The sequence below is a fragment of the Rhinatrema bivittatum genome, chromosome 1 (assembly GCF_901001135.1).
Source record: "Rhinatrema bivittatum chromosome 1, aRhiBiv1.1, whole genome shotgun sequence".
NCBI classification, from domain to species: domain Eukaryota; kingdom Metazoa; phylum Chordata; class Amphibia; order Gymnophiona; family Rhinatrematidae; genus Rhinatrema; species Rhinatrema bivittatum.
In genome coordinates, this window is record NC_042615.1 from 510,109,162 (window position 1) to 510,133,656 (window position 24,495).

A 24,495-nucleotide genomic window follows, 5' to 3' on the forward strand; every position below is an offset into this window, starting at 1 on the left:
CCCAGAGAGCAAACAGAGCTGCTGGTTAGTGTCACATTAGCAGCCCAGCAGGGACATTAGTGCGCTAGGGACGCACTAATGTCCCTAGCGCCTCCTTTTGCCCGTTTCTACTGCACCACCTAATTTACATACTGAACCGCACGCACCGGTGTGTGGCCGGTGCGCACATCGGGAGAGCGGGCGTTCATCCACTCTCTCGCGTTTTTACTGAATCGGCCCGTGTGTATGGTACCGCTCAAAAGCATGGGGGCTAGCCTCCTGGCTTTTTGTCAGTAATGTACCTAGCATAGGAGCACTAAAAAGTAAGGTGACTAGCTATTGTTTTGGGACAATGCAGCTATTTTTAAAATATAAGGAAAATTAAACAAAAGTGGCTGACACCTCTGCCTTGTCACCAAGAAAGCTGAGAGTGGCAATTGCAAGGAAAGTAAAGATTTTTAAAAATAGCACTACTTTATATTGAAATCAGTGGAGCAAGAATTTTCTCTAAGAGAAAGAGATTTTCCATGTGGGAAATTAAGCAGAAGACAGAAGAATTTAGCAGAGGGCAGGACTGCTGCTGGTCAGCTCTGCCAAGCTCCCAAAAAGTATTTATGGTAAAGCTAGCCTGCACCCTAAGGGGAACAGCCAGAAACTATTATCCCTGCTATTACTGAGTTCCTGTGCCCCTGGGAGATTTGAAATGAAGAGGGAAAGAAAGAAAAAAGATTTGATTCCAGAACCCAGAGAAATACCTGTACCCTGAAAGTAAAAAAAAAGAAGGGACAGAGGAATTAATAGTAGAAGCAATTGAACAGGAATGCGGTAATTGTTTTTTCCTGTTTTAATTAGAGGGGAGTGGGATTTTGTTTTGAGTGTACAGTAACTGCTATTGCTCTGAAATTAAAGACAGGGACTTTCTGATTATCATTTATTTTCTTTAGCTAGATAAAACAGTTTCCCCAAGCTGCCAGACACCCGCAGCAGAAAGACTTTTAGCTTGTGGAAGATAACTTGGTGCCAGGGAGGTAGTCTTTGTTATTGATTTGGTATAGTCAGGTAGTAGGTATCCCTTCTGGAGGCAGACACTAATGGAGGCCTGGATGCCAGCAACCTCAGGACCCATTGCCTGGAGGAGACAGTTGCAGTGCCAGAGATTACATCACAACGGACTGAACTTGGATTCCAGATAAGTGTGTGCATACACATATAAAAGGAAATCACATCTAAGGTCTGACCAGACTAGCAAGCTAGCAGAATCTAATTGAGTCAATAGGAAAGTAACACAAAAGGACTGACAATACTGAAAGTGGACAGTAAAAACAAAAGACAAAAGGGAAAAAGATACCATAAGAGGGACTCTTGGTGTTGCGCCGGAGGTGGACCCTTGGGCTGAGGTGGGGTTGATGTTACCCGTAGGAGGGATCCTACGGGTCCCCACCATTGGCAGGCAGAGAAGGCTGATGGAAAGAGGCCAGCTGGCACTTCACCAATACCAGCTCTCGTTCTCTGCGGGTTGAACCGTTGGGTGCTGGGGCCGGCTGGACTTATGTGGCCTCCGTCGGTGGTCATCGATGGATGGTTCAAGGTCAGTCCAGAGGCAGCAACAGGTATAGGTATCAGTCTGTTTTGGACGAGGTGGAGTCCAAGAGACCCGGGTGCCAATAGGAACACAGTCTGACAGGGGGGCACCCGAGCAAGAGCAGGCCAAAGCCTGAATAAGTCACATCCAGGACAAGGACTAAAGAGACGACGTTGAGCAAGCTGGGTTCAAGGCTGGCAGCAATCTGGAGGTGGTGGCAAGCAAGGCTGAGGTCTGGACAAGGAGAGAATCAACGGAGTAGTCAGGCAATGCAGAGGTCAAACCAGGTCAGCAATCCAAAGGGGAGACGAAGGAACAGGAACATAGGAACAAGGAAACAGGAACGAAGACACTCAGGATCAGGAACCAGGAATAGAAGCAACGAGCACTTGACTAGCGAGGGGATCTGTTGCAAAGGCAATCTGAGGAAGCGGAGCCTGGGCTTATAAACCGGAGCTCCGCTGACGTCATCATCCAGGGCCACGGCTAGGTTCTCGCCGCAGGCCTTACTTAAGGTTTAGCTGTGCACGCGCGCGCGCCTAGAGAGGGTCACGGCGCTAGTCAGAACGACGTCTCTCTACAGGCCACGCAGAGAGGCCCGACATGGAGCACCAGGAGCTGCAGCAGAGCCGGAGGCACCAGGCGTGGCCCGAGGATGAAGCCGACTGCCCACAACCACCAGAGATGAGGGAGCAAGCACTGGATTACTTTGAAAGAGGTGAGGGGGCAGAGCCGCGGGTCTGCTGCAGCCGGTGCGCGAAACACTTGGTTTTTAGAAGAGCTTGGAAAAAGAGAAAAAATACCCCAAAATTTTGATTTCTTATAATACAGATCTGAAGGTTAAACAAATTAAAGAACAACACACAAAAGAAAAAAAAGTAGTAATTATTTTCTGACTTGGAGTTGAATCCAGCAGAAAGTTCTTGGAAACAAGAGAATAGAACTTTTAATATTGCTTTTGCACTGCTACTAGAAAATAAAAATTTGGAAAGTATTTACAATTTCTAATTGTTGTTTTCTTGACTATGTTTGACAAAAGTTTTTTTGGCAGTATTATTCCAAAGATACATTCTAAAGAACTTGATACTTGTATTATGTACTACAAGATTGCTTCTAATCATTTTCTTTTTGGTAAAAATAAACTTAAGAACATAAAATATGCCACACTAGGTTAGACAAGGGTCCATCAAGCCCAGTATCCTGTCTCTAACAATCCAAGTCACAATTATATGGCAAGTACCCAAACATTAAATAAATCCCATGCTACTAATGCCAGCAACAATCAATGACTATTGCATATTATTTTTAAACCAAGCTACACTAGCTGCCTTAGTCACGTCCTCTGGCAATAAATTCCAGAGCTTAATTGTCAAACTTATTTATCAGCAATTATTTATTTCCGAGATATTTTAGGTAATATCAACCCTCAGGAAGGTTATTCTAGATTTCTTCCTGCTTCCCTTCCTTGCCCCTGGAAGATTTTGCTGGGTAGGTTCTGGAACCCATTCCTATGTAGGAGACCCAGTCAGGAAGAGGGCATTGATCAGCCAATCCTGTGAAGTTCCATCTAGAGGTCTTGCAAAGCAGCAACTTTTAGCACACCACCATCCTCATGCACTATCCACAGCAGGCCCGTCTCTCTGGAACTCTCTACCACCAGACCTCCGCCTTGAACCGTGCCATACTACTTTCAAAGTGAAACTCAAGACTTGGCTCTTCCTTCAAGCTTTCCCAGAGAGCTAAGAGCAAAAAGAGCAACAACAACCCTCCTGTCTTACAGCAATAATGTAATGTTTATTTGCTTTATTTATGTGTTCTGAGCTGATCTTAGTTTGTATTGTTACTGTATAATAGATTAATTGTTCGATATGTTCCATGTAAACCGCCATCCCGGCGATAGTTATCTCTGTTACCTGTGAACCGGAGTGATATGTATTTTATACAGGAACTTCCGGTATATAAAACCCAAAAATAAATAAATAAATAAATAAATAAATAATGACAATGGGAAAAGGTCTCTGCCACAGGGGGCACTGTTTAGAATACTGATCTTCAGGAGAGTTGGAAGCATTTTATAGTGGGTGTGTGGAAAATTGCTTTTGATTCCAGCACTCAACTTCCAGCTCCCTTACCTATTAGATATGAAAACTGGCAGCCAGATTTTCTCTCCTTGAGTTGACTGCACATACATTTCTTACATTTAATTGTCACCGAGCATATTGGAATCTTTTCTGGATGCTTGAAAATTATTTTCTTCATCATTAGTAATTAATGTTCTTGTGGTATCATCATCAACCTGAAAGAACCTTTCTATTCTTCAATAATTTGCCTCCTGCTCTAATGAAGGGTAAACTATTTCCTTTGTAAATCCATTTCCCAAAAGAACTATTTCCTGTGAGGCAGCTCATAGGGTAAATTGTCAGTATTATTAAACATAAAAATGCTTAAATACTCACAGCTTCATCGAAGCCATCAACACTGGTATAGCAAGGAGTTCTCAGCCTGTAGAGGAAATGGCCGTGTAGATTCTATGAGACTTCTTGGCAAGACAGAAGCAAGGTAAGATTTGTAGGGGGTTTCAAAGTTATCAATTTTTTCTGTAGATTCATACATGCAGTTGAATAAAATGGATTATCCCTCCCATTTTGCCATCATTGCACCATTGACAGACTTAGCATGGCATAAGGCGCTCACAGAGAAAGTTAGCATAGACTTTGAAGACCCCACTCTAATTTTAGCCCAGTCCTAATTCAAGTATCTTTCTGTCTACTATTGCGCTCTCCAGTATCAGTTGGGTGTACTTTACTCTGTATTTGTATTTTGATGACAATTTTCAAAGGGATGATAATAAAATCTGCAATATAACTGGCAAGCTGGGAGTGGAATACATGAAAGGTTCCTTGAAACTTGAAAGCAATGTTTGGAAAGAGTTTAATAAATGAGCTTCAGTGTTTAAAACTCAATAATTAGGCATTTGGGATGTAAAGATCCATTAGCCATGCAGCTCAGACCCAGGTCTGCACCAGTTTGTACAGAATAAATTGATAATGGCACCAATCTTGGGCTGCAAGTGCAATTTCTAAACCCAGCTCCAGCAGGGCAAGAGCAACCGGGGCTTGCTCCTGCCTCTTGGTGAAAAATAAAAATATGGAAACCGCGTGGAGTCCGGAGTAACAGGAGGGAAGAAATCAGAGGTGAGGCTGGAGGGGATTTCATTTTTCTCCAGTGGGCCCCATGGTTTTTTTTATTCATTTTGTTTTGTTTTTTTCCTTTCATTTTCTATTTTCATTTTTTAAATTGTGTGTGGTCTTTCATTTTTCTGTTTTAAGTAAAAACAAAACAAAAACAAAAACAACAAATCAAACGAGAAAAAGATAAAGAAAGTGCAAACCCGAATGTCCTGCGTTATTCACAGTGCATGCAGGCCCTTGCCGTCTGTGCACACTGCACTTCATTCTCAATGGGAACTCACCTGTAGTGCTTTTTCTTTAGAAATTTGCAGCTGCCAAGTATTCCCGCTGACAGCTTTTCACCGGCTCTATAGGGTAAAAAAAAATCATTCAGTACAAATATTTCTATTCTGCCTTTCACAAACCACAAGGTAAAGAGCAATAAAATCTAAAAAGTACAATGAAAACCAAGAGTACACATGAGCTAAAAACGCCTTTGGGAATAACTCTTTAACCTATTTATTTATTTAAGAGAATTTATTATTTACACTCATACATGTAACATTTGAGGCAGAATTCAATAAAAATATACAAAAAGCTAAAAAAAGGAAAAAGACAATTAGTGAAATACAAAAGACAATGAATGACAGAAGAGAAAAACCTGATCAATGTTAGATCATAAAATGAATATTTTTCTTAATCTTGGCCTTATTATCAAATGCCTGTGAGAATAGGTGGAGGTTTCATAGTCTTCTTGAAAGATTTAAAGGATGAAATAGTCTGTAATTGCTCAGGAAGAGAATTTCATATGGTTGGCCCCATTACAGAAAATGCCCCCTTTCTTGTCCAAGTGATTTTCTGTAACAGATTTTGGGGAAGGAACCTCCAGTACATTGTTGTGAGCTGACCTTAGCAGGCATGAGGGCTTATGGATGCACAAAGCAGCATTTATCCATAGCGCCAAATCATTTTGTAAAACTCTATGGACCAGGGCTGCAGTTTTATGGACCTCCCTGCTGTACTCACCACTGGATCAGCAAACAGTGCAAGGACAAGAAGACGGGGGTTACATGTTCTCTCATCCTCGCACCGGTCAGGAAGAACAGATCAAAAATCTTGTAGCTCTAATAGTGGTTTAAGCTGCCTGAGCGTATGTAATTTGTAAAAGGATGATTTCACAGCCGCTTTGATATGGGCACTCACAGAGAAACTGGAATCAATAAGCTCTCCGAGATTATGCACTTGCTGTACAATTGGAAAACTGTGACCTTTAAACTGTAATATTGACGGAGCTTTTGGTAAGGGGAGCCTATTCAGAATGATTAGCTCGGTCTTGTCTACGTTTAGAATCATCTTATTATAGAATAGCCAACGCTTAATGGAGTTTAAACATAAAGCAATAAGGTTGAATGTCTCAGACCATATAGAATGAAATGATACAAAATGTATATGTCTTCTTAGTGTAAACTTTATACTTTATGCCTAGACGAGCCAGGACTCTGCACAATGGAGAAAAATATATATTAAATAGGGTTGCCAATGTTGCAGAGCCCTGGGGAAGTTCTGCAGAAACAGGATTCCAATCAGAAACAGCACTTCCAGTTCCTATTTGTTTATTTATTTAAGACTTTTTTTTTTGTAAATGAACTAAGCGGTTTACAACAACTGAACTCTGTTGGTTACATAAGAAGAAAACCATGTTAATACTGTTTCAGCTATCCATAAAGATGTCAATCCTGCCAATAATTTCCCGTGATCCAAAGTGTCGAAAGCTGCTGAAATATTTAAAAGGACCATAGCATAATTCATGCTTCTTTCAAAGCCTCTAACGATAGTGTCAAAACTTGATAGAAGTAAGATTTCTATGCTAAACAAGGCCAGGGTAAGAAATTTTAAGCTAATCAATATTTCAGCTAAACAATTTTCTCCTATTATTAGGAGAAGGAGAGTGTCGACAGTAGAACTGTGCATGCCCTTGTGTATCTGTTCGTGTCCTATTTTATGGCAGGGGTAAAAGCTGAGGTCAGATACTGTATATACCCCACCTCCACCCTTCTGGGGGCAAGGTCTGCTGATGATGCGATCAGAAAAGAGCAGGAGTGGATAAAGGGCCTTAGGAGCTTTATCCGAAATTTGCTGGAGGCCTCTTCCCCAAAATTAAATCACTTGGACAAGAAAGGGGGCATTTTCTGTAATAGGGCCAACAATATGGAATTCTCTTCCTGAGCAATTACAGGCCCCGATGTGATGTGATGTTTCCATGTCTTTGGGCATCAGCAGACGATAGCTGTGCTGAGTTATTTTGCATACATTAATGTATTTTTCAGTTGTGTGTCCCTCGACTATTTAGCTGGATAAACTTATCTGACTAACTTAGTCTATATATTCAATGGTGTGGCTGTGCTGCTGAATATATCCAATTATCTTAAAGTTAGCCAGACAAGTTTACCCGTCTAACTTTGAGACAGGTGTATGGGCCGACCACTGTTAGCCAGACAACTCATCCGGCTAACTCTGAATATCTTATGCAGCTAATTTAATTCCTTCCAGTTCTGTCCCTGGAATGCCCCTGAAATAGACCAAATTTTAGCTGGATAAAAAGTTATCCGTCTAGAATTTAGCCAAATAAGTGCCCAAATATTCATCTAGCCAGATAACTTCTGAGCTATCCAGTAAAAATGCTTCTGAATATCAACCTCCCTATTACTACAGGGTAATAGGCAGTTCCATATTCAGTGATAATTTTCTAAAAAAACAAACCAAAAGTTCCTGGTTAGTGCCAGCAGCAGCCTCCACCTTCCACTTTTTCCCAAGGGGAAAAGGAAGCAAGAACCATCTGGCCTGACCTGGCAGAAAATCACCTCTGGATGTATTATATTACCTCATGTTGCACAATAATAAACTAAAGTATGTGTGTTTTACAAATTGTATCATTGACCCTATAGAGCTAAATGGCAGAAACAGCTTTTAAACCAAAGTTGAAATAGGAGCAGTTTATTTGCAGGAAGTGTGGATGATTGTTTTCCGTGGTGACCTCCGAGTTTGAGCTCGGCGTAGTCCCTCCACCCCCTAGTTCAAATATGCATAATGTCATCTGGAGAAGCGTTCCATATCCCCCTAAACAGATTTATGACAGGTATAGATATAGAATAGAGGCTAATCAAGTACTGGGTGGCTCAAAGTGCTAGACAAAGGCAAAAGGGAGGGGTAGAAGACCAGGTTGGAGGGAAGGAAGAAAATGTCATAAAACCTTTGCAAACCTCAAATAAATGGCACTTTCCAGGCCAGGGGAAACCTTAGGTAAACTAGGCAGGCGACTAGAACGCCACAGGTTTTGGATGGCTGCCAAGTGCTTCCATTGGCCCTGCTCAGATGTAGTCTTATGGCAGCAGATCAACATTTTGTGGTTTCTTCCTAGCAACAGGACTGTGGCACTTGCAATTGCGCCTGCTTCTTCTTTCCTGTGTGGGTCTGGAAGAGGACGTCATGTTGCATGGGCCTGAATGGTTGTGAAGAGGAGGTAGCAATTGGCATTGGCACAGCAAAAATGAGCAGGGCCAGAAGAAAGAAGCAGAACTCAGGAAGAAGAACAGCGTTTGTTGGGCCTGTGCAACTCAAAGGAGCAGGAGCAGCACTGACATTGGCTCCACACGGCCAGAAGGAAGAAGCAGGAATCAGGAGATGGAGCAGTGGTGGCTGGGCCCTTGCAGCTGAAGAGAGAAGCAGGAGCAGCATTGGTCTTGCAAGTGGGATAGAGAGGAGGTGCGCTGATGGTTTCATGGGTCCAGGGAGAAGGCTGCTGCTGCCTGCATGTTCTGGGGGGAGGGGGGGGGGAGAAGAGTGAGTGAGCATGTATATGTGTGTGTGTCATTGAGAATATGTGTTTGCGTCAGAGAGCATGTGAGAGAGATTGAGAACCTGTATGAGTGAGACGAGGCTTGAGAGTGTGTGTGTGTGTGTGTGTGTGTGTGTGTGTGTGAAGGAGAGAGAAAAAACATATATGTGAGTGAGTTTATGTGAGAGTAAGCGAGAGTTTGTGTATATGAGAGACAAAAGAGAAAGTCTGAGTGAACCCTGCCTCCACACACTAATCCACGACAACCTCAGGGTGACTGAAAATCAAAAGTTCCTTGGTATGGAAATTGGGGGATTTTAAAAATCCTTATTAGTTTCAATTATTGGGTGTTATTTGATGTTTCTACTCTTTTGAAATATCTTATTGGTATTTGCAAAATGTATTTAAAAAAAAAAATCCCTCTTCGTGGTAAGACAGAATAAAGGGTTACTATTTACCCAGGGCTGTAACACAACTGTCCCAAATCTCTCTCTTTCTTCTCTTCCATTCTTATAATATGAATGACAATAAGCCTCTGGGCATCGGGGGAGGCGGTATAACCTCTGGGGTCCTCAGTGCAGTAGGTGGGATTAGTCCATCAAAAATCTCCCTCTCCAAAGTCCTTACAATAATTCACTGAATACTTCCTGTGGCAGAATGGTAGACAGCATTAGTGAGGCCAAGAAAAAGTAAGGCCAGTCTTTTGATGGTGTTCAACAATAAATCAGTTTATTGCAGCTTGAAAAATAAAATCCAGGCCAAGATGGCAAAAATGGTGAAACAAAACATGAGAATGACAACTAAAAGAGCAGCAGTATCTTTATCCATAATAGCCTTTCTTTTTGTCTTCCTTCTTTGAGCTGAATCAGTGTCCTTTTGACCCTCCCTGTGAAGGGTTGGAAGTTCTGGCTCTGTTTGGATCATGAACCACTGAAAATAGACTGCAGAGAAAATAACCTGTCTCCCAATATGTCTGGTCTCTACTGTTTACTGAGAATAGAGAATCAAACAAGTTGGAATGCAGTTCCTTATGGAAGGGGAGATATATTCTTCAGGTTGAGAGTACTCAGACTCCCCCAAAAATCTTCAAAGCCTCTTTCAATGTTCAAAAAAGATCTCCTAATTGGTGGCCTATCAAAATACAGCAAGCCCTGATCCTGTTTCTCAAAATCTGACTCCAGCTCCTACAAAATCTCCGGATCCCTCTGCAACAACAGTATTGCCAATCTGTTTTATAGGAGGGCTAAACCCCATCCCCATTAAGGGGGGGACGGGGCCCATAAAATGCAAAACCTCCCTTAGTCTAGAAAACTGAGATAGTAAAGAGAAACAGAAATGAAGCCACTGATACATGTATAAGAGTTTTTAATTATTGGATGTTATTGTATTTGCACAGGGCCAGATTTTAAAAGGTACGCCCAATTTTATAACATGCGCGTGCAACTGCTCGCAAGGGAGTGCACAATTGTGCAACTTGCACGTGCCGAGCCACGCAGCCTTCCTCTGTTTCCTCGGAGGGAACTTTCCTTCCACCCCCCTATCTTCCCCTCCCTTTCCCTACCTAACCCGCCCCCCAGGCCTACCTAAACCCCCCCTTACCTTTATCCTATAAGTTGCACCTGGCTCCGGGCAAGTGTAGGTTGCGCGTGCCAGTCGATGACCGGCCTGCGATCTTGGGCACAGTGGCAAATGGCCGCTGTGCCTGGATGCTCCGGGACATATGCACGTCCCGGGGCTTGCGGGTATCGCTGGGACTATGCAAAATAGGCTCGGTGCGCGCAGGAGGGTTTTAAAAGGGTTATACGCGTAATCCTTTTAAAATCCGCCCTACATTGTTTTGGAATATTTATTTATTCTTTTTATTAGTATGGTTTTACTATTATTATTGATGTTTTATATGTCTTGATTTTTCTTGTTTGTTTTATGAGGAATGGTGATGTTTCTGTTTTTCCACTGTTCACTGCATACAGATTCTGGCTTGCTGTGGTTTCCAGTTCACTGTTTACCTATATATTTCTATTTATGTTTTAAGGTCTCTTTATTCTTTACTTAAGAACATAAGAACTTGCCATACTGTATCAGACCAAGGTTTCATCAAGCCCAGATCCTGTTTCCAAGTGGCTAAAAGGTCACAAGTACCTGTCAAGATCCCAAATAAATTAAGCCTGATACTTCACTTTCAATACATATCCAGAGAAGCTCTCTGCTTCAACAGCTGGGGGAAATGAAGAAAAGTGGATTTATATTCAGATAACAACCAACAGGGACTGAATTGCACAGGCTGGGTAAACAAATAAGCGTAGGAGTAGCTTGCTTATTGCGGCGGTTACTACCCCTAACCAATCAAGCTAGATACTTCACTTAGAAGCATTTCCAGCACTGCTCTCTACATTAATGGCGGGGGTGGAAGGGAAATAGAAACAAAAGGTTACACTAATGGCGGGAGATGGAAGGGAAATAGAACTAAAAGGTTACTAAAGGCCAAGAATAACAGATAAGTTTGAGAGAGAGAGAAAAGAAAGTGTGGAAGCTTGCTGGGCAGACAGGATGGGCCATTTGGTCTTCTTCTGCCGTCACTTCTATGTTTCTATGTTTCTATGTATAGCAGCTTGGCTTGTTCTGTTTTCCTAATAGAAGGTGTATTGGTATTTTAGGGCCTGGTGTAATATTTGCTATGTTGTCTTTTCATAAGACGGGTTGTTACTATTTAAGTGCTGGCAGTTAGTGTTTAGTATGGAAAGTTTACTATACACACACTTTCAGAAAAGTGTGTTCAAAAGGAACTAACTAAATTTAAAATTGATAAAGCAATGAGGCTGGATGAGATACATCTTAAGGTTTTAAGGGAACTTAGAGAGGATCTGACAATTCCACTGGCTGACCTTTCCAATGCATCTTTAGAGTCAGGAGTAGTTCTGGAGGACTGGAGATGGGTGGCTGTGATTCATTTTCACAAATGGAAGTAAGGAGGAGATTTGAGAAGTACACAGGCCAGTTATGCTGACCTCTGTGGTGAGCAAATTAATGGAATCCCTGCTAAAACAAAGGATAATGCAGTTTCTGGAATCCAATGGTTTGCAAGATCCGAGGCAGCATGGTTTTACTAGAGGTAGGCATTGTCAGACAAACCTGATCAATTTCTTTGATTTGGTGACCAAAGAGTTGGATCATGGGAGAGCTCTAGATACAGTGTATTTGGATTTAGTTGTCACGGTTCTACATACGTGACTTATAAATAAATTGAGTGCCTTTGGCATGGGCCTTAAAGTGAATGAAGGGATTAGAAACTGGTTCAGTTCGAGGTGACAAAAGGCAGTGGTAAATGGTTCCAAAGAGGAGGGATTTACTAGCAGTGGATCAATCCTTGAACAAGTTATTTTCAACATTTTCGTGAGCAACATTGCAGAAGGATTGTCTTGAAAGGTTTGTCTTTTTGCCAGTGATACCAAAATCTACAACAGGATAGACAGTCAGGAAGGTGTGGAAAATATGAGGTGTGATCTAGCTGTCACAGATGTGAGCTCTTAGACTGTGGCATTGTTGACACAGCCTAGTAGCCAAACCTACTAACTAGACCCACACCGACAGCTAGTGGACATATCCCTTACTGGGACTGGAATTAGGACTGCACCTATACCAGCCACGTTCCTTGCTGTTTGAGCTCTTGGGCTTCAGGAGCTGGCAGGACTTGGATGAGAGTCCCTTAAGGAGTAGTCAGACAGAGTCAGGATACGGGCAGAGGTTAGGGCTGACAGTGAGTAGGCAGGGTCTGGGTCCATTTCGAGGCTGGGACAGGTAGTGAGAATCAGTATCTGGATCCAGGCCAAGGTCAGAGCATGCAGCGAGAAACACTAACCAGGTCCAGGTTAAGGGCAGGGCAGGAAGAAGTACAAAGGAGTAGTCGGTGTCCATAGCAGGTGGCAGGCAAGATAGTAGTCAGTTCAAAGCAAGGGTAAGAGAAAGGGGTCAGGCAGAGATAGGCAGGACATGACAAGGTACTGGGACAGAACATAAGCTGCACAACCAAGGCATGCAATGAAGAAGCAAGGCAAGGTAAGGAAATAGTAAGGCACAGAAAGGAGACAAAAAGGTAAGCCACAGGAACAAGGAGTAGCAAACACACTGCTAGGCAGGAAGACCTGCTGCTGAATCAAGGCTTAGAAATGCAGCTAGGGTTTAAATATCCAGTCGCATAAGATCATGAGTTAGCGCCAGCAGTCCCAATTTCCGCTGCTGGGACTTTAAGCGGTGTTGCACCATGTGCACTTGTGCCTAGAGAGGCCTGCAGGAGGAGCGGCCTAGCAGCATTCTGGCCGTATCATTTGGGGAAAATGCACGTAGCCGTGGGACTGTCCCATGACCAGCCAAAAGTTACAGTACCCCCCTTCTAAGCACCATCCCCAGGCCTCTGGGCTTAGGCTTCTGGGGAAAATGGTGGAATTCCTTACTTAGTTGGGGGGTTTGGACATTGACCACAGGCTCCCACATGTTTTCTTCAGGGCTGAACCCCTTCCTTCAGATAAGATAATGGAGTTTATTCTGCATCTGCTTGGAGTCACAGAGCTCCTGAAGTTCATACTCGGTGTCCTCTTCTGAAGTTACCTCTCTAGGTTTGGGAGGAAATTGTGAAGACCATGCAAAAGTAGAGGCTTGAGAAGAGAGACATGGAACACATTGTGAATCTTAAGGGCAGATTGTAGTTTTAGCTAATAAACCACTGGTCCAGTTTGTCAAATGATTGAGAATGGTCCAACAAAACATGGAGAGAACTTGGTAGATGTACAATTTTGAATAATAGAAGGACTAGGGGGCATTCCATAAATTAGCAAGTAGCACATTTAAGACTAATCGGAAAAAATTCTTTTTCACTCAATGCACAAGAAAGCTCTGGAATTTTTTGCCAGAGGGTATGGTTACTGTAGTTAGTGTAGCTGGGTTCAAAAAAGGTTTGGATACGTTCTTGGAGGAGAAGTCCATTAACTGATGTTAATCAAGTTTACTTAGGGAATAGCCACTACTATTAATTGCATCAGTAGCATGGGATCGTCTTAGTGTTTCGGTAATTGCCAGGTTCTTGTGGCCTGGTTTGGTCTCTGCATCCATGTTGGAAACAGGATGCTGGGCTTGATGGAACCTTGATCTGACCCAGCTTGGCAATTTCTTATATTCATATGGATTCTTGAAGTGTAGATGACAGGTACTCAGCCATAACAAGTCCTCAGGCTTGAGGTGGGGTGCCAGCTGGTGCCTTTTGTCTGCTTGTATTTTGTTTCTCTTGGTGGCCATAAGTCCTTAAGGTCCTGGCTCATGATGTTGGCTGCTGAACAGGGAATGATACTGAGAAAAGAAGTGGTAGCCACAGATATCTGCAAGTACAATCCGGAATGGGGACGATCCGGATGAGTTTCCAATGTGGTTATTGTGGCAGAATTCTGCCCAGGTGAGGAGAGATGCCTAGTCATTCTGTCATTCTTTGACGAATGGCCTCAGGAATCTCTTAAGGATTTAGTTGGTTTTCTCCATCTGTCCATTATTTTGCGGGTGGTACATAGATGAGAAGTCCAGAGAGATTCCAAACTTCTTGCATAGGCGTTTCAAAAAATAAGCAGTGAATTGCACTTCCCAGTCAGAGAGAATATGTTCTGGTAATAAGTGAATTTGAAAGATATGCTGGAAAAAGAGGCATGCCAATTCTGGTATGGATGGAAGTCCAGGGAGTGTAAAGTGAGCCATCTTGGAGAATCGATCCTCCACAACCCAAACAGAAGTACAGCCATTAGAGAGAGGTAGGTCCACAATGAAGTCCATGGCCACATGAGTCCAGGGCTTCTCAGGGGCTGACAATGGCTGTAACAGCCCCCAAGGGCAAGAATGGGAGCTTTTATTAGCTGCACAGTCGGGGCAAGACTCTATGTAGTGCTGCAGATTGCACTTGAGACTGCCAGAAGTGGAAAAGAAGCAGTTCCATAGTTCTGGCAACTCCAGGGAGGCCTGACAGGTGGGAATTGTGAGCTCATTTACCGTAAGTACTTTTTTCCCCACAGATGTTTGGGTACCATCATTCTTCCCGGGGGGATAGGTATTGCCACAGCGACCACAATTCTTGCTGGATTGATGATGTGGTGAGTGGCTTCCAGGGAGCATTTGGTCTCAAAGTACTGAGAAAAGGCATCAGCCCACTGGTTTTTCTCTGCCTGAGTTCAAAGTTGAAGCAGTTGAAGAATAAGGACCACCAGACCTGATGTAGGTTTAAGCATTGGGCCTTCAGTAGATATTCCAAGTTTTATGATCCATGATTGGGGGTCACAAAAAAAAAACAAACCCATCAACAAAAACTTTATTGAGAATTCAGTCAGACCCCGGTAGGCCACTACCAGACACATAGTGAATTCACTAATACATTTAAAGGACGTTAGACACATTCCTACTCCCATAGCAACCTAAAACTTAACTAGGAACTGATCAAAATTGAGATGAAGGCAGCAGTCCAGCAGCAAGAGGGGGGCTTCCCAGTCTTTTGCATAGAATGTCACATGTATGATTTTTTTACCCACCGGTGAGAAGTTGTACATGTGCATGCGATGCAATAAGCTCCTGGCTCTCAGAGAACGAGTCTGATCTCTGGAGGCTAGAGTGGCAGACCTGGAGGAGCTGAGGCAGACAGAGAGGTATATAGATGAGACCTTCAAGGACATAGTAGTCAACTCCCAACTTCAGACTTGCAGCCTTGGTACTGCCTTGGAGGAAGAAGGTCTCATGATGGGAGAGCACCAACCAGGTGCAGCAGGAAAGGATCCTGTAGCAAGGACCTGTTCTCCATGTGATGCATTGTCGTTTCACACTGAAGATATCTCCCCAAGGCCTACTGCCCAGGAGGGAAGGGTTAGGTCGGCCGTCATAGTTGGTGATTCGATTATTAGGAATGTAGATAGCTGGGTGGCTGGTGGGCATGAGGATCGCCTGGTAACATGCCTACCTGGTGCGAAGGTGGCAGACCTCACGCTTCACATAGATAGGATTTTAGACAGTGCTGGGGAGGAGCCGGCTGTCGTAGTACATGTGGGCACCAACAACATAGGAAAATGTGGGAGGGAGGCTCTGGAAGCCAAATTTAGGCTTTTAGGTAGAAAGCTTAAATCCAGAACCTCCAGGGTAGCATTTTCTAGGGATGTGCAGACAAAAAGTTTATGTTCATAAGTCCATAAGTCGAAAAGGGGGGTCAATTTCGGTCAATATGGACATATGGAGAATTCCATAAGTTGAGTCTATATCTTATCCATACGTGCACCGGTTCCCTAAATAAAAATTTAAACCCCTCACCCTCCTTAATCCCCCCCCAAGACTTACCAAAATTTCCTGGTGGTCCCATGGGGAGTCAGGAAGCCATTCCTCTATTCCTTTGCGAGGAGCACGTGACGTCCGCGTCAAGTCGGAGTGACGCGGCCGTCACGTGGTCCACCGCGGTTCCGCTCCCGGACCCCTCGTTGGACACAAACGGAACTTTTGGCCAGCTTGGGGGGGCCTCCTGAGCCCCCCCAAGCTGGCCAAAAGTTCCGTTTGTGTCCAACGAGGGGTCCGGGAGCGGAACCAGCTTGGGGGGGTCAGGAGCACGTGACGGCCGCGTCACGAGTGACGCGGCCGTCACGTGGTCCAGCTTGGGGAGGTCTCCTGACCTCCCCAAGCTGGCCAAAAGTTCCGTTTGTGTCCAACGAAGGGTCTGGGAGCGGAACCGCGGTGGACCACGTGACGGCCGCGTCACTCCGACGTGACACGGACGTCACGTGCTCCTCGCAAAGGAATAGAGGAATGGCTTCCTGACTCCCCGCTGGACCACCAGGGAGTTTTGGTAAGTCTTGGGGGGGATTAAGGAGGGTGTGGGGTTTAAATTTTTATTTAGGATCAACGATTGCGATTTCCAACGTATTCAACATAGCTATGTTGAATAAGTTGGAAATCCGATCGTTTTCGCCTCATCACTTTTTTAAGTTAAAAAAAAAAAAAAAGTAGCGTTTTACATATAAGTTCAAAACGAATGCACACCCCTAGCATTTTCTGAAATGCTCCCTGTTCCACGCGCAGGTCACCAGAGGCAGGCAGAGCTCCGGAGTCTCAATGTGTGGATGAGACGATGGTGCAAGGAAGAGGGATTCAGTTTTGTTAGGAACTGGGGAACCTTTTGGGGAAGGGGGAGTCTCTTCTGAAGGATGGGCTCCACCTTAACCAGGGTGGAACCAGACTGCTGGCGCTAACCTTTAAAAAGGAGATAGAGCAGCTTTTAAACTAGAACAAAGGGGAAAGCCGACAGTCGCTCAGCAGCGCATGGTTCGGAGAGAGGTATCTTCAAAGGATATTTATGATGCATTAGAATTAGGGCATCCCGACAGTGAGGTCCCAATAATTAGAAAAATAGTCCAAGTGCCTGTAACTAAAAACTCACCTGAGCTAAAAAATTCTAACTTATCCCTATCAATTAAAAAGCAGAATGAAAATACAAACAAAAAACAAACTTTGAAATGTTTGTATGCTAATGCCAGAAGTCTAAGAAGTAAGATGGGAGAATTAGAATGTACAGCAGTGAATGATGACATAGACTTAATTGGCATCTCAGAGACATGGTGGAAAGAGGATAACCAATGGGACAGTGCTATACCGGGGTATAAATTATATCGCAATGACAGAGAGGAGCACCCGGGAGGAGGTGTGGCGCTTTATGTCCGGGATGGCATAGAGTCCAACAGGATAAACATCCTGCATGAGACTAAATACAAAATTGAATCTTTATGGGTAGGAATCCCCTTGTGTGTCGGGGAAGACTATAGTGATAGGGGTATACTACCGTCCACCTAGTCAAGATGGTGAGACGGACAGTGAAATGCTAAGAGAAATTAGGGAAGCTAACCAAATTGGTAGTGCAGTAATAATGGGAGACTTCAATTACCGCCTAAGAAGGTGTCAGCAAGCCTGACGTTATATGTCCTTATCATAGACACTAACCGGTCTTCTAAATCATCCACCTTCATCATCCTTTAATACTTCAAAAAAAATTTTTATAGAGATTTTTTAGCTTTTAGTTAAAATAGTCCTCCAGCCATGGACATCGGAATGACTCAGACTCTTAGCAATCAAACATTCTTATCGCCCTACACAGGTCGGTGTTTCGCTAGCTCAGCTTCATCAGGGGCACATCAAAAATGTTTTAGCAACAGTCGATTTCTATTCAAGCGGGAGCAGGCGTCTCAACCATCTTGTCAACAGGAAAAATGGAGTTTCCACATTTTTTGCTATTAGATTATTTTTGTGGTTTACCACTGACTCTTTTTGTATGTGTTAGACTTCAATTACCCGAATATTGACTGGGTAAATGTATCATTGGGATACGCTAGAGAGATAACATTCCTGGATGGAATAAATGATAGCTTTATGGAGCAATTGGTTCAGGAACCGACGAGAGAGGGAGCAATTTTAGATCTAATTCTCAGTGGAGCACAGGACTTGGTGAGAGGTAACGATGATGGGGCCGCTTGGCAATAGTGATCATAATCTGATCAAATTTGATTTAATGACTGGAAGAAGAACAGTGTGCAAATCCAAGGCTCTCGTGCTAAACTTTCAAAAGGGAAACTTTGATAAAATGAGAAAAATTGTTAGAAAAAAAACTGAAAGGAGCAGCAACAAAAGTAAAAAATGTCCAAGAGGCATGGTCATTGTTAAAAAATACCATTCTAGAAGCACAGTCCAGATGTATTCCACACATTAAGAAAGGTGGAAAGAAGGCAAAACGATTACTGGCGTGGTTAAAAGAGGAGGTGAATGAAGCTATTTTAGCCAAAAGATCTTCATTCAAAAATTGGAAGAAGGATCCAACAGAAGAAAATAGGATAAAGCATAAACGTTGGCAAGTTAAATGTAAGACATTGATAAGACAGGCTAAGAGAGAATTTGAAAAGAAGTTGGCTGTAGAGGCAAAAACTCACAGTAAAAACTTTTTAAAATATATCAGAAGCAGAAAGCCTGTAAGGGAGTCAGTTGGACTGTTAGATGATTGAGGGGTTAAAGGGGCACTTAGAGAAGATAAGGCCATCGCAGAAAGATTAAATGATTTTTTGCTTCAGTGTTTACTGAAGAGGACGTTGGGGAGGTACCCGTAATGGAGAAGGTTTGCATGGGTAATGATTCAGATGGACTGAATCAAATCACGGTGAACCTAGAAGATGTGGTAGGCCTGAATGACAAACTGAAGAGTAGTAAATCAGCTGGACTGGATGGTATACACCCCAGAGTTCTGAAGGAACTAAAAAATGAAATTTCAGACCTACTAGTAAAAATTTGTAACCTATCATTAATATCATCCATTGTACCTGAAGACTGGAGGATAGCAAATGTAACCCCAATATTTAAAAAGGGCTCCATGGGCGATCTGGGAAACTACAGACCAGATAGCCTGACTTCAGTGCCAGTAAAAATAGTGGAAAGTGTTCTAAACATCAAAATCACAGAACATATAGAAAGACATGGTTTAATGGAATAAAGTCAGCATGGCTTTACCCAGGGCAAGTCTTGCCTCACAAATCTGCTTCAATTTTTTGAAGGAGTTAATAAACATGTGGATAAAGATGAACCGGTAGATGTAGTATACTTGGATTTTCAGAAGGTGTTTGACAAATTTCCTCATGAGAGGCTTCTAGGAAAAGTAAAAAGTCATGGGATAGGTGGCAATGTCCTTTCATGGATTGCAAACTGGCTAAAAGACAGGAAACAGAGAGTAGGATTAAATGGACAATTTTCTCAGTGGAAGGGAGTGGACAGTGGAGTGCCTCAGGGATCTGTATTGGGACCCTTAATTTTCAACATATTTATAAATGATCTGGAAAGAAATACGATGAATGAGATAATCAAATTTGCAGATGACACAAAACTGTTCAGAGTAGTTAAATGACAAGCAGATTGTGATAAATTGCAGGAAGACCTTGTGAGACTGGAAAATTGGGCATCCAAATGGCAGATGAAATTTAATGTGGATAAGTGCAAGGTGATGCATATAGGGAAAAATAACCCATGCTATAATTACACAATGTTGGGTTCCATATTAGGTGCTACAACCCAAGAAAGAGATCTAGGTGTCATAGTGGATAACACATTGAAATCGTCAGTTCAGTGTTCTGTGGCAGTCAAAAAAGCAAACAGAATGTTGGGAATTATTAGAAAGGGAATGGTGAATAAAACAGAAAATGTCATAATGCCTCTGTATCGCTCCATGGTGAGACCGCACCTTGAATACTGTGTACAATTCTGGTTGCCGCATCTCAAAAAAGATATAATTGCGATGGAGAAGGTACAGAGAAGGGCTACCAAAATGATAAGGGGAATGGAACAGCTCCCCTATGAAGAAAGACTAAAGAGGTTAGGACTTTTCAGCTTGGAGAAGAGACGGCTGAGGGAGGATATGATAGAGGTGTTTAAAATCATGAGAGGTCTAGAATGGGTAGATTTGAATCGGTTATTTACTCTTTCGGATAGTAGAAAGACTAATGGGCACTCCATGAAGTTAGCATGGAGCACATTTAAAACTAATCAGAGAAAGTTCTTTTTTACTCAACGCACAATTAAACTCTGGAATTTATTGCCAGAAGATGTGGTTAGTGCAGTTAGTGTGACTGTGTTTAAAAAAGGATTGGATAAGTTCTTGGAGGAGAAGTCCATTACCTGCTATTAAGTTCATTTAGAGAATAGCCACTGCCATTAGCAATGGTAACATGGAATCGACTTAGTTTTTGGGTACTTGCCAGGTTCTTATGGCCTGGATTGGACACCGCTGGAAACAGGATGCGGGGCTTGATGGACCCTTAGTCTGACCCAGTATGGCATGTTCTTATGTTTTTATGTTCTCAAGCCCCCAATAGATGGAACCACTCCTCCAGAGCCAATTCCACGGCCAGGAGTTCTCTGTCCCCAGTGGTATAATTCCTTACTGTAGGATTGACCTTGGAAAAGAAGAAAAATGGCAGGAGGGTCCCTTTCATTGTGTTGAGTGAGGACAGCACCACCCCATTGGCAGAAGCATCTACCTCTACAATAAAGGGTCTAGATGGATCCAGCAGTTGGAGACAGGGGTCTCTGAAGAATTCAAAACAAAAGTAAGCAAAGGGAGAGTTATGTGGATCACAAAGGATAAAATTACTCTCGCAAACTAATCACTTAACTTTAATTCATATACTTAATGCTGAAAAATGATTTTTAAATGTTGTATCAGGGAGGAAACGACTTAAGAATCCAGCAAGAAAGATTTTACAAAATCTGAAAAACTTGCTTCAGATATTGTAATCACAGGTCCAAAAACCTCCCAAACCAACCTATTCTTTATTGCTGCAAATTCATTTTTTATATTTTTCTTTTTAATAAAATTGATCAAAAACATATTTTGAATGGCAGGAGGGTCCCTTTATCATTGTGTTGAGTGAGGACAGCACCTCCCCCTTTTACAGAGGCATCTACCTCAACAATAAAGGATCTAAATGCATCCGGCAGTTGGAGACAGGGGTCTCTGAGGAATGCCTGCTTGATGTGATGAAAGGCTTGGATTGCTTCCTCAGAACAATGTTTGGTGTTGGTGCCCTTCTTTTTAAGAGTGGTGAGGGAGGGCTTCCAAAGAAGAATATTGGTGCATGAACTGACAGTAATAATTGGAAAAGTCTAGAAATCTTTGCGGAACCTTGAGCCCAACAGGTTGAGGCCAGTCTTGAATTGCCTTCATTTTCTTTGGGTCCATGTGCAGATCATGCCAAGAAACATTGAAACAATATAGCCCAGGAAGGGAAGTTCATCCTGCTTGAAAGTACACTTTTCGAGTTTGGCATACAAGTGGTTCTCTTGGAGCCTCTGCAATACTTGATTCATGGGCTCGTGTTGCTGTGCCAGGGAGTGAGAAAAGATAAGAATGTCATCTAGATATACCAAGATATGGGAGTGAAAGAGGTCCCTGAAGATCTTGTTGATCATATATTGGAAGACAGCAGAGGCGTTGCAAAGCCCAAATGGAACGATCAGTTATTTGTAATGGCTATCACAGGTATTGAATGCCATCTTCCACTCATCCCCCTCTTATAACCGGATAAGATTGTAGGCTACTTGAGGTCCAATTTTGGAAAATTTTGTGTCCCATGCAGGCAATTGAACAGTTGTGTAATGAGGGGCAGTGGGGATCTGTTTTTGTGGGTTATGGGATTAAGGCCTCTACAATTGATGCATGGCCTGAGGGAGCCATCCTTCTTGTCCACAAAGAAGACATCATGAGTTAGTGCCAGCAGTCCCGATTCCTGCTGCTGGGCCTTTAAGAAGAAGTGCACCATGCACGTGAGCACTTAAGAAGGCCTACAGATGGAGCAACTTAGCAGGGTCCTGGCTTCATCGTTTGGGATAAGTGCAGCTGTTTACGGAGCTGTCCTGTGGCTGCCCAAATGTTATACTACGAAGCTCAAGGAATGGTCTAGGGTCTGGCAGCTACCATTTAATGCTAAAAAATACAAAGTTATGCATTTAGGGAGCAAAACCAAAGTGAGAGATGCAGAGCAGGGGATGAAATTCTTCTAAACATGAAAGAAGAGGGAGAACTGTAAGATTCAGCTAGGGTGCCTAATATCTTTGCACAAGTCTGGTATTTTTATCTGCAAATTTTTTAAAGTTTCCAGCATTGGGTGAATTAAACTTGTTATGTTTTTAATTCTTTTTCTCCTGTAGCTTCTCATTTGGATGCAAGAACATGCTGAGTTAGTCTTGATTCCTTTTCTTACTGAATCTTGGGATTCGTAATTCTTGATTTTCTTAGGGAAATTGGAAATATAACTCGGTTACTTTATTATTAAACTTATAGTCTTAGCTATTTTATTATGTCCCTTTATGTAAAATAGGATTTTTTCACCTCTCTGTTCCTAAAACCTGTACTTTTTTAAAGGTTTTATGAGCAAGGACCTTCCAATTATACCATTACTTTTGTATAGCACTGGCTTTTCTTGTACATGACAGAAACATTACTATCTGTTTATTTCAGAGGCAGAAAAACATGAGACATGACAATGGGACAGTGGTATTGGAATTCATTCTGCTGGGACACTGGTATCTTCTTTGCTATCCAAGGCTCCTCTTCACACTGCTGCTTATTATTTACATCCTAAGCCTGATGGGAAACTCCCTCATCATTTATATTGTTCGAATGGATTCCCATCTCCACATCCCTATGTACTTCTTCCTCTGCAACCTCTCCCTGCTGGAGATTCTATTCACCTCAACCACCATTCCCACCATGATGATTGTCTCCCTTGGCCAGGGGAATAGAGTCTCTGTCCTAGGCTGCCTGGTTCAAATTTTCTTCCTCCACTTTTTGGGGTGCACAGAATGCTGTCTATTAACTGTGATGGCCTATGATCGCTACATGGCCATCTGTAGACCACTGCATTACAACATAGCCATGAGGAAGAGCATTTGCCTTCAGTTGGCAGCTATTTCATGGGTTGGTGGCTTCTTTGATGGTTTGGTGCTGACTATCGTGACTTCCAAGTTGCCCTTTTGTGGCCCTAATGAAGTAGCCAATTTCTTCTGTGATATCCCACCATTAATGAAGCTGGCCTGCACAGACACTCGGGCTAATGAAGCAATACTTAGCTTGGCTGGCTCATTGCTGGTGCTCATCCCATTCCTCTTCATACTTGCATCCTATTTCCATATCATCTCAGCCATACTGAGGATCAGTTCATCCCAAGCTCGTTGGAAGGTCTTCTCCACCTGTGCCTCCCACCTCACTGTGGTCAGTTTGTTCTTTGGCACAGTCATCTTTACCTATGTGATTCCCTCATCCAGTTACTCCATTAACCGGGACAGGCTAGTTTCTTTTGTGTATACTGTGTTTACACCTATGTTAAACCCACTTATCTATAGCCTGAGGAACCATGAGGTTAAAGAAGCCATAAAAAAGACTCTATGGAGGAAAATAATGACCCCATCTGACTTGTTCATGAGATGACAAAATCCCCCAAAACAAACCACTTGAATCTAATTTAATGTCTCCTAATAATACATAGAGATAAGAGAGTCACAAAATGTGTCTCATATTAAACTTCAAATTGGGTTACCTGGTCCAGCCAAAATTCAAGGCAATTGTATCTTGACTGGTGATTTTTGACTTGGATCATGGACCCAGACAGTGGTGGCTCTGGGCTGTGCCTCCCATCTCACCGTGGTCAGCGTGTCCTATGGTGTGGTAATATTCACCTGTCAGACCACCATTTGATTACTCTTTAGAGCCAGATTGACAGGGGTTCCTTGGTGTGCACAGTGTTCCCACCCATGTTGAACCTGCTCATCTACAGCCTGAGAAACAATGAAGTCAAGGAAACAGTGAGGATGGGCTTGCAAAGGAAAATAAGGCATCTGATTTCTTGATGATATGAACAAATTATGCCATTTCCTACCACCAGATCAGAAATGTAATATGACCAGAGAATTACCAGAACTCTTCAATTTTCTTGTTATTTTAATTCTGTATATTGAATTTGTTTCATTTTACTACTTAGGGCCTAATTTACTAAAGTTTTTTCCCTATTCTGTATCAATTGGAAAAGATTTTGATGAATGAGCCCTTTAATATATACAAATTGTTGTGCTAATAAAGTTTCTTTAATCTATATCTGAGTAACAGCTTGGCAGGTTGCTAACTACAGGATATGAAGCATAGATGTCTTGTCATGCAATGCAAGGTTTATTCATAACACAACAGTAACAGGTTCTCTTCATCTTCATTAGCTTAAACATAACCATATAACAGCAGGTTCACTGTACTCACATTTCAGTCCAGTCTGGGTCAGAAGATTCCAGTTAGCCTTTAGTCATATGTAACCTCTTTTTAGCAGGGGGCCAATATCCCAAGGAGTCCATAAAAT

The 24,495-nt window shown here is 42.7% G+C and overlaps 1 protein-coding gene across 1 annotated transcript; it reads left to right on the forward strand.

Moving 5' to 3' along the window:
* Positions 1–22,622: 22,622 nt before the first annotated feature.
* On the forward strand, positions 22,623–23,579 carry LOC115098314 (olfactory receptor 5V1-like). The gene has a single exon (XM_029614849.1). It carries the CDS (start codon positions 22,623–22,625, stop codon positions 23,577–23,579), a length of 957 nt encoding a protein of 318 aa, XP_029470709.1.
* Positions 23,580–24,495: the final 916 nt, after the last annotated feature.

What these genes read in the sequence shown, in the direction of transcription:
- LOC115098314 (XM_029614849.1), top strand. Translation starts at nt 22,623, where the DNA reads ATGAGACATGACAATGGGACAGTGGTATTGGAATTCATTCTGCTGGGA.